This window comes from Schistocerca americana, chromosome 7 (assembly GCF_021461395.2).
Source record: "Schistocerca americana isolate TAMUIC-IGC-003095 chromosome 7, iqSchAmer2.1, whole genome shotgun sequence".
Taxonomy (NCBI): Eukaryota; Metazoa; Arthropoda; class Insecta; order Orthoptera; family Acrididae; genus Schistocerca; species Schistocerca americana.
In genome coordinates, this window is record NC_060125.1 from 134035950 (window position 1) to 134052002 (window position 16053).

The 16053-nt window shown below is 39.7% G+C and overlaps 1 protein-coding gene across 1 annotated transcript in view; it reads right to left on the reverse strand.

The window, feature by feature from the left end:
* The window catches only part of LOC124622195 (myrosinase 1-like), a 224212-nt gene that overhangs the window by 33776 nt on the left and 174383 nt on the right, over nucleotides 1-16053 (reverse strand). Inside the window, exons 11-12 of the mRNA XM_047147846.1 lie at nucleotides 10896-11002; nucleotides 9745-9896 (exon numbers count right to left, since the gene is read on the reverse strand). Coding sequence (XP_047003802.1) covers nucleotides 9745-9896; nucleotides 10896-11002 — 259 coding nt within the window. The remainder of the gene's footprint in view (nucleotides 1-9744; nucleotides 9897-10895; nucleotides 11003-16053) is intronic.

Sequence of the window (16053 nt, forward strand, 5' to 3'; positions counted from 1 at the left end):
ATCCGGGACAACCATCAACATCTACCGCAAAACCAGATCGATTCAGCAAAAAGACAATGCTCTGTGTTTGGCGGGATCAGAAAGGTGTGGTGTATCATGAGCTTCTAAAACCCGGTGAAACTGTGAATACTAATCGCTACAGACACCAAAAGATCAATTTAAACTATGCATTGATCGAAAAAAGACCAGAATGGGCCAGAAGACATGGCAAAGTAATTTTTTTACACGACAATGCACCTGCACACAAAGCAAAACTGGTTCAGAATACAATTGAAACACTTGGCTGGGAACTGCTACCCCACCCGCCGTATTCACCAGACTTGGTACCTTCCGACTACCATTTGTTTTCATCAATGGGACACGCATTGGCTGAGGAACACTTCAATTCCTACGAAGAAGTCGAAAATTGGGCGTCTGATTGGTTTGTTTCAAAAGACGAACAATTCCATTGGCGTGGTGTCCACAAATTGGCAGAAAGGTGGTCAAAATGTATAGAAAGCAATTGTCAGTACTTTGAATAAAATGTTTGTACTTTTCAATTGAAAATTAGTGTTTCATTTTCAGAAAAAAACCCTCATTTCATACCGGTACACCTGGTAACAAACAACATTGCGAGACGTCCCGCCTGTGGTCCGTCAGTGCACTAAGTCACGTTTGCTGCCGAAGAGCAGCCCAGTGGCAAGCTCTATAGCATCGACGGTTAACGTTTCTGAACATCGGTCCCTATCTTCGAATTGTTCCTCGAGGCACCTTCTAAGTTATCTGCAACATTTCTGGATCTCCTGTGTTATTCTGTTCATATGTTTTCTTTAGATATCTTGTGTTAAACGCTCTACTTCTCATTTGGATTGTGCTCACAAACCTTGCATGTGACGATTTTATCTTCTAGCTCACTTTCTTGCAGCTGTATTTTTTAAAATTGCATGTTCTATCTATCTGTTATCTACCTTTGCTTGCAGTTCACAGTTTAGAAGGTATTAATATTCGATGTTCTTCCTCCTTTCCTCATTTGGCCTCAAGTTTGCATAATTTCTAGATGCCAAGTTTCACACCAACCAAACGTGTCACAAAACGAACGTCTCCTGTTGATCCATGACTGGTGATGGGCATCCCGTACTAATTTGGAGCATGCTAAAATTTAATTCCCAGTATCGTCTACCAATTATTTTGGGTGAGGTAGATCTTTTTTCTTTAATAATTACGGCATGATGCTTGGAGAAGCTGATATGGATAACATTTTAACCTTACACTTCATTTCGCATTGCGGCGTAGATTGTATCAAACTTTGATGCTGCTACTGCCAAAACGTATGTCTAACAGCAAGGCAATAAAGCACGTCTTTCATGCTCAAAATTCCAATCATGTTATGCAGTGGACCTTAAAAGAGGGCTGCGGCCTTTAACTCCGTCACCCCAGAAAGGTAAGTTAGTTATTAGATGTCTCGATACAGAACTTCAATACCTATTACACAACTTTGATAAGATACTGGCTTCAGGAGAAAAATTTCTTTCCAGATAAATTACAGTATACATACATAATATCCATGTCATCTGTGTTAGGGCTGGAGGTTGAAGAAGCTGATATGAATGACGTAGTAACCTTACACATCAATTCCCATTGCGTCAGGAACCTGATCTTGCAAGATCACTGTAATGCAGGCTACTAGCACCCTACGACTTTTCTTAATGCGTGGCTGCCTATCTTGGAAAGTGCGTTCCCAAGAAATATCAATGAACAGGGGCACTCCGCCGTTAAGTGCAGTCACGGTCCTATGTTGCAAACTCAAGCACCTCTCCCCCTACCTCCCCCCCCCCCCCCCCCCCTACAGAAGGTAGTAAAGGAGATGAGCAAAAACCCATTGTCTACAATTAGGGGAAAACTAACGTGATATTTCGAGGTGACACGGTAACTCAAAAACAAAGTGATTCACAAGTTCTACCTAGAACGTCATTTTTCCGACATATACGAAAGGAAGGCCATAATGCACTCAGATACGTATTCTTCCTTGATGTCTATCACATGTCCACGGTGCATTAACTAGGGGATTCAGTTTTATCCTTCCTCCAAAAGATATTGCCGCTAAAAGCACCTGTATTATGTCCAGAATCTTGAATAGGATAATGAATTTACTTTGCCTGTCGCCTCTGCCTTACAACAGAAATCACGAGTACAATGCTGTGCTCACAACTACACACCAGACGTCTGGTATCTGCGAGCATTAAACTTCAACAACATCTCATTCTCCTTTAAACTCCAGAACCTGCCGAAGTTTGGGAGGCTGAACCCAGACTATTCAATTTATGTTAATGGCGTGGATATAGATAAATGCAAGGCAGAAAGAGAAGATGATGATGATGATGAATTGAAAAGCACACTATGCAAAACAAAGGCGTTGAGCACAAAGTACTTGAACCCTTCTATTATTCAAATGTAGCCGATCAGTGCCCAAAAAAAGGTACATTTGCTGCTATTCTCTGAGGGTGAGGCCCAATGTATTCTGGTTCAAAATCATGTCCCACCTACTTTCTAACCAAACTGTCAAAACATATCAATGCAAGACACTTTTGTTATAGACAGCTCAACGCATTTACTAAGATTTGAGTATTTACAAAAGCATCTGATTGATTGTTCTAGCCAAGAACCATTCTGTGTGGAAATTACTACTGAGATAAACGACTTCTTAAAGTTTAAGAGGGCCCACCATTAGGAAACTTGTAGATGCGTGCGCTCCACTGGACCTGATCACGTAGTAGTAGTAGTAGTAGTAGTAGTAGTAGTAGTCCCATTGTCATACATGCGGATTTTGCTAGTTGCTGTGGTACACTGCGAAGGTGATCCCACTGTCCCTCATTGTTGTTCACAGAACGACACATACAATAAGCAGCTGTGTATCAAGTTGTTTGCCCATATGACTCGAGTCTTAACCAATTCAAATTCTGAGAGGTGATTGCTCACTGATCTCGAAAATTTTACATGGCATGTTGATGTGATTTGCCACAACATTCATATGAGCGAATCATGGGAGAATGATGCCTTATACAAGCAGGCAGTTGATCGTCATATTTGCTGGCTACCGGTGGATAGAAAAGCAGAAACTCCACGTAATTATCACTGTAATCTGATGGCGAAGTTCTATGGTGCAGAACACAATGCATGAAACTTAAAGTACCAGCTGGCATTGCACATTTCCATTTTCTTTCATAATTTGGGCAGGTACTATGCTCACTTCCTTGTCGAGCACTTGGGTGACATCGGTTTGAGAGTTGATAAGGTTAGTTGATGAGGTTAGTGTCCTGCCTGATAACGTCTATCCCCAAAAGTCTCACATTCAAAATCACTCTCCACTTGCTGGCTTCACTAACTTTCGTGCTTCCACCTCTTCAAAAACTTGCTGGGACAGTATGTCAGGAGGACATGCATATCGCTAGAGCAAGGAATCCTGATGCTGCAAAGTTTCAGTCTGTGACAGCATAGGTGTTCTTTCCTTATTTTCACCTGGATTTGAGGGAGAGGCTCCATGAAAACCACATTGCCAGGGATAGCCACATTCTCCAGTAAATTTACAGAGATTGGCATAATGGGTGAGAAGTATAGGCATGTGGTTAATGTTTGACAGGAGTTCGACGTACCTGCTTACTGAGACCTTTCGTAGGAAAGTGCTCACATCACATACGAAACTCAGCTGATTTTATCAATAGACTGGGGGCTCTTCGTCTTAGCAGTGTAGACCTTCTAGTAAGTTTTGATGTGGTCTCACTTTTTACAAAAGTTCCTCTTGCAGATTCTTTGACACTGATTGGTAACATGTTTCCTGCTGATATCACTGCTTTGTTCTGGCACGCACTTTCCTCAACATATTTTATGTTTAATCAAGAATATTTTGAACAGACTGACGGTGTCGCCATGGGTAGCCCCCTCTCTCCTTTGGTCGCCAACCTTTTTATGGAGGACTTTGAAGAGAGAGCGCTTGAATCAGCTGCCCTGAAGCCAACAGTTTTTTGGCGGTATGTGGATGACACTTTCATAGTGTAGTCTCATGGAGAAGATAAATTAATGGAGTTTCTACATCACCTAAACTCCATTCATAGCAACATCCTGTTCACCATGGAAATAGAGAAAGATGGTTGTTTGCCTTTCTTGGATGTCCTGGTTCGAAGGAAGAATGATGGTTCTCTAGGGCATTCAGTTTACCGGAAACCCACTCATACTGATTTGTACCTGCAAGCATCGAGTTGCCATCACCCATCGCAAAGCATGAGTTTGCTTAAAACGCTTGTTCGTAGAACTCATACTGTCTCAGATCTAGATAGCTTATCTCAAGAACTCGCCCATCTAAAGACAGTATTCAGCGAAAATGGGTATTCCATCCGGCAGATTAACAGGGCACTAACAGTTAAAACTAAGAAGCAGGAAGTGAATAAAGAGGAGAACATGCCTGAACAATCTTTAGCTTTTCTTCCTTTCGTTGGCAGCACTTCGTTTAAAATAGCAAGAATCCTCCGAAAATTTCAGGTAAAAGTGATTTTCCGCCCACCATCGAAGATTGCGGAGCTTGTGGGATCAGTTAAGGACAATCTGTTAGTACGAAAGGCCGGAATTTACAAGATACCGTGCCAATGTGGTATGGCTTACATAGGTCAAACCATACGCACCGTGAAAGAACGCTGCACTGAAAATCAACGTTACACCCGCCTTTTGCAGCCAAGCAAGTCCGCTATTGCTGAACATTGTATTTCTACTGGACATTCAATGCAGTAAGAGAAAACAATGCTTTTGTCTACAGCAACGTCTTTCTGGGACTCCATTATTAAAGAATCCGTAGAAATACGACTGGCGGAAAATCTGTTAAACCGTGACAGCGGCTACCAGCTGGACAGTGCATGGAATCCCATCATCTCCACGATTTGCTCAAATCGAAGACGACAGAGTGCGTCGACGGCCGTGGCAAACAGCAACGCAGAGGGCGACTGAGTTCCGCTATTCCACCAGCGAGGGTGCTGACGGCGGGCAGTGTTGGTTCAACTATCAAGTTTTCGACGCATGCGCAGAATAGTTACATTACGCTATATATTGCGGAGCGGAGAACTTTATCGCCAGTCTGCGACGGCTCACCTGAAGATGACTGGCAGGTGCCCAGCTGAAATATCGTGCGAAGTATTGAACGACGACCGGCTGCAAGCCCGAAATTTGTTTGAACAGATACACACCTGTTTGCGCACATTTTAAAGGAATTTCGGAGTGTATGCATAGACACATATACTCCGGATCTCACTTTCGTAAGATGCAGCATTAAAAAGAACATGAGTTCAGTACTGAACTATGTTTACATGGTGCGGACTTTCGAACATGGGATTCACAGGGAACTTTGCCAGTATCTGCACAAGTATGCCAAAGTGAATAATCCATGAATAAGCGAGGATGTGTACAAACCCTCTGACGAGTTAGTTACATTCTGTAATTGGATGTTACACAACCTATATAGGTACTCACGCAGCAATCTCTGCCGATTGGAAGTTTCTGATGGCTGTCCGATAAATCGCCATACTGATAAATTCAAAGATGTGGCTGCGTATTCTGGTAATGAATATCTGTGAAGGCAGACATGATATATCCTACCTTGCTCGCATGATGTGCATATTGACTTGCCCCTGTATCTGGAATTATTAGTCTCATACACTGGGGCCATCCCCAAGTTCATGACGACACAGGAGGATAAAAAGAAAAAATCATAAATTACAGAAACCTGCAGCAGTGTCTCAGTTTGGGGAAAAAACTTATTAGGGTCTTGCGCGCCATCTCCTTCAGTCACTCTGGTGAAAGGAGTATAAAGACGTCACTTCTGAAAAGAATTGTTCTAGTTAATGAGCAGTTCAGTTTTATGGAAAAACTATACAAGATTTGAGAAATCATCGTGAAAAATCATTTAGTTTACCATTGTGGTGGGCGTTATGGCGCTCTAGGTTATATCGCCAGGGCAAATTTTAAGTTGGCCACTATCTACCATCAAGGATGAGTCGCTCCTGAGATACGATTCACAAAGCCTGTCTGTATCGGTAGGTGTGTGGTGGACCTTTCCAAGTTACACATCTACCACCTCCACTATGAATTTGGGAAACCTCACTGATTCAGTATTACTTTATATGGATGCAGACACTTTCACTGAATGATTGAAAGGCTGTGATCCATATGAAGTAGTAACTCATTTGAGATGTCTACACATACAGATGATAAACCACATGATGTTACACATGTCTAGACATGCGGATGATAAACTGTATAAAGTTACACCTCAAAAGAATAAAGTTATTGACCTGATGAAAGATGAGGTGAATGTCCTCAACACTAGGTATGCCAAGTAGCGTTTCGATTGTGAGACCATGTAGTATATACTGTATCACAGGTGAAAGCTAGTCTGTCACGCTATGACAACAAACAGTTTATCTGTGAGGATGTGATTGGCACCATCCTGTTCTCACATTTATATATACTGTGGACCATGTGCACATCTGTGTGACTGTGGTTTTTTCTTCACGTACTGTTAGTCGTACCAGTTAGTCTCATTTCCCATTTTTGCATGCGTATAGAAAAATACTGCACTGGATAAAGAAAAGGTACATAAATAACCAACGGGAAATGTAGTAATATACTGATGCTGTAATGTAAATAGTTTCGCTCTTTTATATCTCTACTTGTTTCTGAGTTTACTATTAAACTGCAAAGAAAGTACTGTAACAAAATTCTTCTTAATGAAACAGAATTGTGTTATATGACTGTTATTATTTACAAAGAAAAAGAAGCCTGATCCTTACACTGCGGGATTCAGAACGCAAATGATGAATTGCTCTAGGGAGAAAATGGGGCTGGGTGGATGGTGGAGAGTCAGTTTCTTATTGTCTCACGGAGGCCGTGACCTCGTTATGTTGTCTATAACTTTCACAGTGTTGTGATAATGCCAGGAGAGGGGTGGCCTCGATTTTGGCACCGGTACTATAGTTCCGTGACCGTCACATGCAACTGCCTGAGAAGTGGCAATGGTGCCCATGTTGGTGGTGGTGGTGGTGGCATGTCACACATTACATTGCACAACTGCCTCAGACAAGGGGGAGGGTGTTTTCCCAGAAGTCTTATAAGTGGCTTTTTAAATCCAGAATCCACAGTGCATATTCGTTACCTTGAGAAAAGTGTCCCTTTAAATGCAGTAGTGCCATAATCCCTTTCCATTTGTGTCCTTTCCAGTGCTCAGCACGGATGACGCATCAACACCCCCCACTCCTCCCCGAGTCTTGACTTTCTGGCTCGAATTTTCAGCTGCTTCTTGTAACTAATGGATAGCCTAGTGTAATGCCAGAGTGCTTATGGGGGGAAAATGTGTGTCACACTTTTATGGCAAAACCTTACGATAACCTGTCGGTTAGCTATTCCCTTACTTAATTGGAACGCACATGCTTATGTTTTAGTTGCTTTGAGGAATCTCCGTCTTTTATAATATTGACTCTAAACATCTGCAAAGAATAATGTATCATGTCTCAGTAGTAGCGCATGGGCGACGAAGTTAGCAACTGAATTGCAAGTGTCTGTCAGATGCCGACAGCTGTCACGCAGGATCCAGTGGACCCAATGGAGCGCACCCACTGAGCCATGCCTCTGGCGGCTCTGTACCACAAACTTCCCATCGTGATACACGACAGCCGGCACCAGTTACACGACCAAATCACACTTGGAACCTCATTCCTATGTGACACTACGCAGACGCCGCCTAGTAGCGGCTCTGACTCCAGCGTCTGTCTTTTAGTTCAGAGAGACTCATCCTTGTTCACACTGATGGCTGGACTTCATTTCTTGCTGCATTATTTGTACTGAGGCTTCGTACACTTTGAGAGATGCAGGTGAAGTAAATTTTCTGTTTACGAAGTCATACACAACAAATATATTCTCCTTCTTCTAGAGTTTTGATTTTAGTGAGTATTGCTAGGTCGTCCACACAGCAAAACGTTCTGCCATTTGTGTTTGGCACCTCACTGGTCTACTACTGAGGCCAGTGCAGATCCTTGTGGAAGTCCATTTTAATGGCCTATGATCAGCATGTTCTATGCTCAGTGCTGTCTTCATAGCCATCCTCTGTGTGGATGTTACAGCCAACACCAACTCACAGTAGCACCACTTACAGTAGATTCACTCACTCCTGAAGCTAGCCTGAAATGTAGGAGGTACTTTTTCTATTTTCTGATCCTTTTCAGAATGAGGCATTCAAGTATTTTGAAGCTGACACTGAGCGATATGATTGGGCGATAGCTAGAAGTATCTTCCAGGGTCTTCCCTGGTTTGAGGATTGCCAATGGCAGAGCAATTTTAAATTGAGCAGGAAATTCGTCAGTGATCTGTATAAAATTGTTTCAGCCAAGTCCTTCCCTGCTTCCCTAGGTATTTTATAAGTACTGGGAAATATTCCAGTCATTCCTGCTTATTTTCCAGTTTCTAGAGTTTTCCTGACCTCGTTTCTCCCCTGTTCACAGAAGGGATCTCAGAAGACTATGTGTCTTGTAGGTCATTACCGATTTGGTTTAGCTCTTGGTTTGTCTATATGTCGGTATTGCTATCCAAGAAATTTTTTCCAGCACATGTATTAATGTGGAATGCCATTTCTGAGGGTATTATCCTTGGTTCCGCATCGCTGTTGTAGATTGAAGTCCTGAATTGTTCAGGAGTGTCCACGCTTTTCTACTAATTTAATTAATTTCAGCTGGGAAGTTAGCTCGTTTCAATTCTCTTCTCAGCCCCACACACCATGGGAGAGAAGTTCTACGCTCCAGAGTGAGCGCAATTCTCTAAACGTTTGCAAATCGTGTAACTGAGGCGGGACTTTTGGTACCAGTCCAGTATTCACCTCTTGTGATGTGGGAAACCGCCTAAAACACACCCTGAGTCTCTTGAATACCGACACTTGTTGTGAATCTATTGGGGAGGTTCAGTCTGGGACTAGGGAACCTCCATGTCCCAGGAGCAGCACATCAATATGCACGGCTATCTGGGCAGATCTGATCATGGGCACTTCCAATGAAGACATCTCCTTGCTGTGATTCTATCACATCCTTATATCGACCCATGGTTGTGGGCTGATCCCATACAACCAACTAGCATATAAACAGTACTTCACTCCACGACTTACGTCAGAGGTGGAGGGTTACAAGAGCACCTTGTACCAGCTGTACATCATCTGCAACGTTCCAAAACGACCAGTATACTCCTTAAGTGGGGTACCTAATACTATGTCTAGTGATATTAGATCAGGATGGTTGAGCAGTGAGCTCAACTTAGCTCACACATTGAGAAGTTGTATAGGTAATCAGATTTGTAAACAAGCAAGGTGGATAACTTTGGGGTGGGCTCTTTCATTATATCAGGTGTACCTTCAAGAACAATTTACCTAAAGCTTTCAGTCAATGTCTTTCAGATAGTAAGTAACGCAGGTCAAATCCCAAATCTAACAAAAGTTACAGTCATGGAATAGCAATTAGTCTAAGAAATAGGGGAGATGCATATTAGCAACGACTTTGATAGTCAAATGAAGACTTCAGAAGAAGAACTAAAGTTGATAGCAGTCTGAAACATTATGTCACTTTCAGTGAACTCATTTCGAATACGAAGCAAAACAGAAAAACGGATCATGGTGAGAAAAGAAGAAGAGGAGAGATGGAATGTGTTATCATCTACCATGAAGAGAGAGAGAGAATTTTATTTACTTACAAGTTGAGTTTTTCTGGTCTGTATCAGTAGCAAAATATTGGCTCGACAAGGCATTGGCTGCAATGACGCCTTTGAGAAAAGTAACAGAAGACTTCGCAGTCCTCGGCAACGCTGAGTCGTTGAAGTCTACATAGTACAGTCCAAATTTGCTTCTGCAACAGAAATAAAGTATGGTTCAGAATACATTTACAATGTGGTAAGTATCTATTGTGAGAGAAGAAAAACTTTCCCCATCTTTAATAAACACTCAACCATTACTACAGAAAGTACTCATTTAATATATTGATCTAGAGTTTCTGTATTTTATAGACGTTTAGCATGAACATTGAGGCGAATGGTGCTTAGAAAGAGCTAGATCCACATGCATCTAGTCATATGTCTGCACTCGCCATTATCGTTTGCTATAGTCTACTGCTGAGCTGAGAAACATGTCATTTAATTGATTTAGATTTCACTGTTCTTATATTTTAGGAGTAAACGACGAAACGCTTCAGAGTCATTCTTAGGAGAAAACCAACTAACGGTGCAGAACAAACAAAAGCTACCAGTACATGACACCTACTTGGGGAGGAGCGCGCAGCACATCCACTACCTCTAGCTTCTATCTCACGTAGTGGTTGAACGAATGAGGCAAGAGATATTTGTGCACAGACCTAGGCTCATAGAAAGCCATTTTTCTACACCAAGAGAATGGGGCAGAAAGTGTCTTCTACTAAGCACTGTACAGCAGCTTATGAAATGTATGCAGTGGACAAAATAGAAGTTGCCTGGAAGATATTTCATGCACCTAAAGGCAGACATCCGAACTTAATCATCAGCATCTGGGACAAATGATATATGTTGGGTTGCCTTTGTTAAGGGCATGAAGTATTTTTCGGGTCAGTTCTACTTTGTGCATTCTGTGTATGTCGATTTAAATAGATTAGTACATCATTTTATACTGCACCATGTCCATGAAGATGAAAATCCGAAATTTATCACATTTTACCAGTGGAGTTCATTTTAAAACAACACAATCGCTCCATTATTGTATTTTGTGTCCAGTTTTACTTTTTTTAATTTATAACAACAAAATCATTACGAGCGTTTCGTTCTTGTTGCAAAAGACGAATTTTTGTAAAAAAAAGGTTTTTTTGAAATCTGCAACTTACGTGTAACTTGCTTGCCACTCGAAGTTGTCGATGAGTGACCATACTATGTAGCCAAATACGTCAATTCCGTCCTCATTAATGGCCTTCAGAAGTTCAGACAAGTAACACTGAAAAGAAGGAATAATGGCGTTATTGGTACCGCTGAATTCACAAAAGGCAGGGCTCCACATTCCAACCCCAACACACATAATCAAAATGAATAACTACACTGAATAATTAAACTGAAAACAGTGGTTCATCTAATGTATAACGGCTATAATCGTCGTACAGCTGAAATTTTCTGTATTTGTTTATGTTGAAAATTATGTTCAGGATGTTCTGGGTCACAGCGCAAATGTGACAGGAGCACAGGCAACTGCCATTTGTAGTGTACAGGAGCAGCAGAAAAGGTGTGGGAGGGTAGGGGGGTGAGGGGGGCTGTGTGGGCTCAAGTTACACTCTCTGTAGAATATTTACCTATCATATATTTTTAGAAATAATAAAACATTGAAGTATAGGTGTGTGGGTGGGTGGGTAAGGGGGGGGGCGGGGGTAAAGATTGGCTACATGTACCATGGATTCTGGAAAACTAGAATTTCCAGTTCATAGGTCCAGTAAATACCATCAATCTATAAAGTATGTCTAAACCATCCATTATAGAAAATTAAGGCATTGAGGTATAATTATTCAAATTGTCAATGTATAATAGTACAGAATGAATATATTATATACTACCCTGGTGAAGTTTAAAGTAAGTGCAGTTCAACATGACAGGTATAAATCTACCCTTTCCTTGGACAGATTTGAACTCAAAAGGAATTACTATAGAAGGGAACAAGTAATATTCTGTTGTGGAGGGCTATGCACATATAGGTGTGAAACAAGTTGTACCTCATCATAAAAAATATATAGATATGCATATCAGAGTAATTGTCACATCAGTGGCAGTATGTGACCTATAACAACAAAACATGAAGTATGTATTATTTATGTAATGTAGGTAGGAACACCGCTGTTTTTAAGGTAAGAACATACAGGGGCAAAAATTTTACAATAAGGGTCTCAGCAAGGTGACAACTTGAAGTGCATATTATTTTTGCAATAGGTACCTGTAGGAGTGCAATTAAAAGTACCAACATACAAGTCACATCATTTAAGAGCAAAACACTCAACAAATTAAAAAAATAAATGTGCAATCATTTAAGATACAGAGTCTCCACAGATCTTTAAATTGGTAATGTGGGATGATTGTAATATAATAATACACACAACAGTTTTATAGAACACATTGTGGTGGAGCATAATATAACTTGATGACATATCTTGTCTACATGTATGTGAACAAATATTTTTTATAGAATGGCACAGCAAAGTCAGAAAGGTTTCATGACACGACAAGAAAGATATAAGCATACCGTTCAATAGAAAGCTATGTTAAGTACTTATTATACTAAGCAAGCAGTGAAGGAAACAAAAGAAAAATTCGGAGTAGGTATTAAAATGCATGGAGAAGAAGTAAAAACTTTGAGGTTCGCTGATGACATTGTAATTCTGTCAGAGACAGCAAAGGACTTAGAAGAGCAGTTGAACGTAATGGATAGTGTCTTGAAAGGCGGATATAAGATGAACATCAACAATAGCAAAACGAGGATAATGGAATGTAGTCGAATGAAGTCGGGTGATGCTGAGGGAATTAGATTAGGAAATGAGACGCTTAAAAAAGTAAAGGAGTTTTGCTATTTGGGAGCAAAAAAACCTGATGATGGTCGAAGTAGAGAGGATATAAAATGTAGACTGGCAATCGCAAGAAAAGCGTTTCTGAAGAAGAGAAATTTGTTAACATCGAGTATATATTTAAGTGTCAGGAAGTCGTTTCTGGAAGTATTTGTATGTAGTGTAGCCGTGTATGGAAGTGAAACATGGACAATAACTAGTTTGGACAAGAAGGGAATAGAAGCTTTCGAAATGCGGTGCTACAGAAGTATGCTGAAGATTAGATGGGTAGATCACATAACTAATGAGGTGGTATTGAATAGAATTGGGGAGAAGAGGAGTTTGTGGCACAACTTGACTAGAAGAAGGGATCGGTTGGTAGGACATGTTCTGAGGCATCAAGGCATCACCAATTTAGTATTGGAGGGCAGTTTGGAGGGTAAAAATCGTAGAGGGAGACCAAGAGATGAATATACCAAGCAGATATAGAAGGATGTAGGTTGCAGTAGGTACTGGGAGATGAAGAAGCTTGCACAGGATAGAGTAGCATGGAGAGCTGCCTCAAACCAGTCTCAGGACTGAAGACCACAACAACAACAAAATACTGAAATACAAACAAAGCTTACTTCATGCACAAATAAGAACCATGTAAATAGGTTATCTTGAAGAAAAGCACCAAAAACACAAGTACAAAAAGTACAAACTGTATGGTGACGTACAGGGCATGGAAGTTGACACATCATGAAGTATATACAATATAATATGGTAAAATAACTTAAAGCAATGCACTTAAAACAACACATCACTTGTGTAGTTATTTGTGACAAAAACAAATATAAACAAAAGGAGTGGACAATACAACACTGAGAATAAGAATTCACACTGCTTACATCATGCTGATCATATGGTATCTCACGACAAAATATATAAGCTTACTACCTAAAAGTAGTATGAGCACAAAAATTGGACTGCATATATTTAATAAAGAATACACTTTGCTAATATCATATTCGATTACAAAGGTACTTGTGACATTGGGTCTTACAAGGACAAAGAGATAAGTAAAACTGGGCTATGTTTTTAAGAGTTGTGTAGTACAGATGTGAGAAAACATAGGTATATGTTGATAGATACATAGATAAAACCTCTTCACGGGATAAAATTTATTTAAATTTATTTTACTTCCTACCAGTTGTCACAATAATGAAATTATGTGGCAACTGTGCCCAAGTTACATCGATTAATTCAAGATGTAACATTTTTAAAATAGGCCAACTCATGTGAAATAATCACCGACCATAAAGATATATGTTGTGGTGGGTGGTGGATAAAACCATGATTAACTGTTCAAGGTGAAGAACAAATAAGTGGTCTCATGCAACATATTTGCATAAGGACCAAAAGTATTACTTATACATATGTTATACCTATCTGAAGCGACATGAAACATAAATGTAAACATGAATGTATTATAGTGAAGTTTTGTAAGTCTGTATTTCTGTTATAAATGTTCCTGTGTATCAGGTGACATAAGACAAAGAAAAGATTTGTATGACAGATGGGAGATGTTAACGTACACAATATGAGAAGTAGGAAATGAACATTATTTTAGAAAGTAAGGTCCCTTTCTGAAAGGCCAAATATATCATACTCTGTTGAGGTTATCATGTATGAAGATACGTTCCTAGGAAACTGATCAAATAGATACCAATATTATAGAAAATGGGTTCCATACATCAGCAATATCATAAATGAAAATGTGGAGCTGTACATGTCACATTTTATTCCATTTCTGTTTGTTACATGTGCAAATTTTACACAAATATTAGTAGTTTATAGGCATTCAAAGTGAGGAATTTCAACGTATATGGATATAAAGTACTAATGTCTGATAGAGGGGAAAGCATAAAACTATCTGTGTTGATGAAAAGTATCATATTAGAGTACATCTTCAAAAAGGTTGAAGAAATTTTTATCCAACTGATCATTAAGAACATCATTTATTTGTCTTTTTTATGAAACTTTTCAATAATGTCTGCTTTTTCACTTCAGGGTCATAGCATTAAATTTTAGGTTATGCTGCATATTATCCACAATGTGTTTGGATTCTCTTAAGTGATCACCAAGGTAATGGTGTTATGGTTTTCGGTAAGCTCCCTAAACCTGGTAAGAAATGTATGGCTTGTCTGTCCAATATAAAACCACGTGAATTCCTACATCATAATTTGTGAACACCTGTGTGGTTATATTTATTGGCATGATCTCCTATTTTATGTAATAGTTTGAATGCTAAATTGTTAGAGGTATCGAATGCAAGTGAGATATTTGATTCCCGAAAATATCTTTCAGTTTTACCTGACACTTGTCATCAGTGTGTCATGGAGATATACTTTTTATTTTTTATGTTATTTTACCTCTGCTCTGGGTTTTTATTATGTAATTTCTTATTTGTTTTCTAGTATAAGTTATCTACTTAAAAGTCTACTTATCGTGGAGACAAACTAGGCACTTTTATACTTTAAGAGGGTGTCGAGAAGTTTCATTTATTATCATGTTCGTACATGTTGTTTTCTCGTAAACCATAAACTTATGTTTTGCATGAACTTTTTTGATACTGGGGTCTGAATAGTTAATGCTATTCTATTTCTCTTTTTCAACGGTAAAAAAGTTATTTGTTGGACATTAGAAGAAAAATACATTTCTGTGTACATGCCCATGCCCATGGGACCTGTACCCAATCCCTACCCACTCTGTATACAAATTATAAGTATTACGTGCAAATTGTCTAAATTATGATGAATAAAAGTTAAGTTGTGAAAACGATTCCTTGCCACCTAGCGAACAACTGCCATTACTCAAGACAGCGGCAGTGCCTGGACAACGCAACCAAGTGTAATTTAATTTGCATCTGGTGTATTTCTTATAGGCAGAGTGATGGACTGAAAACCGAAAGGTTGTGGGATCGAATCCCGTCTTCGTCACTTTTTTTCACTCTGCTTTTTGATCTAGTATTTAGCTCTCAATGACGTGGAGGTATGCATTTCGAAATACGAAAATTTCAGACTACCAGTTTCTGCTTCCCTCGCATCAGCACTCGTAATTCGTATTATTAACTGACTGCAAATTGATTGGACAAAGGGCAGCAGTTTAGACATATTGCTAAATCAAACTTATTTAAAAAGGCAGTGTATATTGCACTAGATTCGACGCAGTGAAAGATTATTTACGTAACAGAATGGGTGCTCGGTAAAGAAATGTCACATACGTAAATAATAATAAAACATTGCTGTCATTTCACAATATCCTTTGCCACCATAATATTTTTCCTGGAGAACCTTACACCAAAACTCTGCAGCGGATCATTCTAACATATTATCCTGTTTCTGAAGTTTACGCGTCACTTGTTACGAAGAGATGCTCATCCAGTTTTTCAGAAAAAAGGGAACTTACGTCACACAAAATGGAA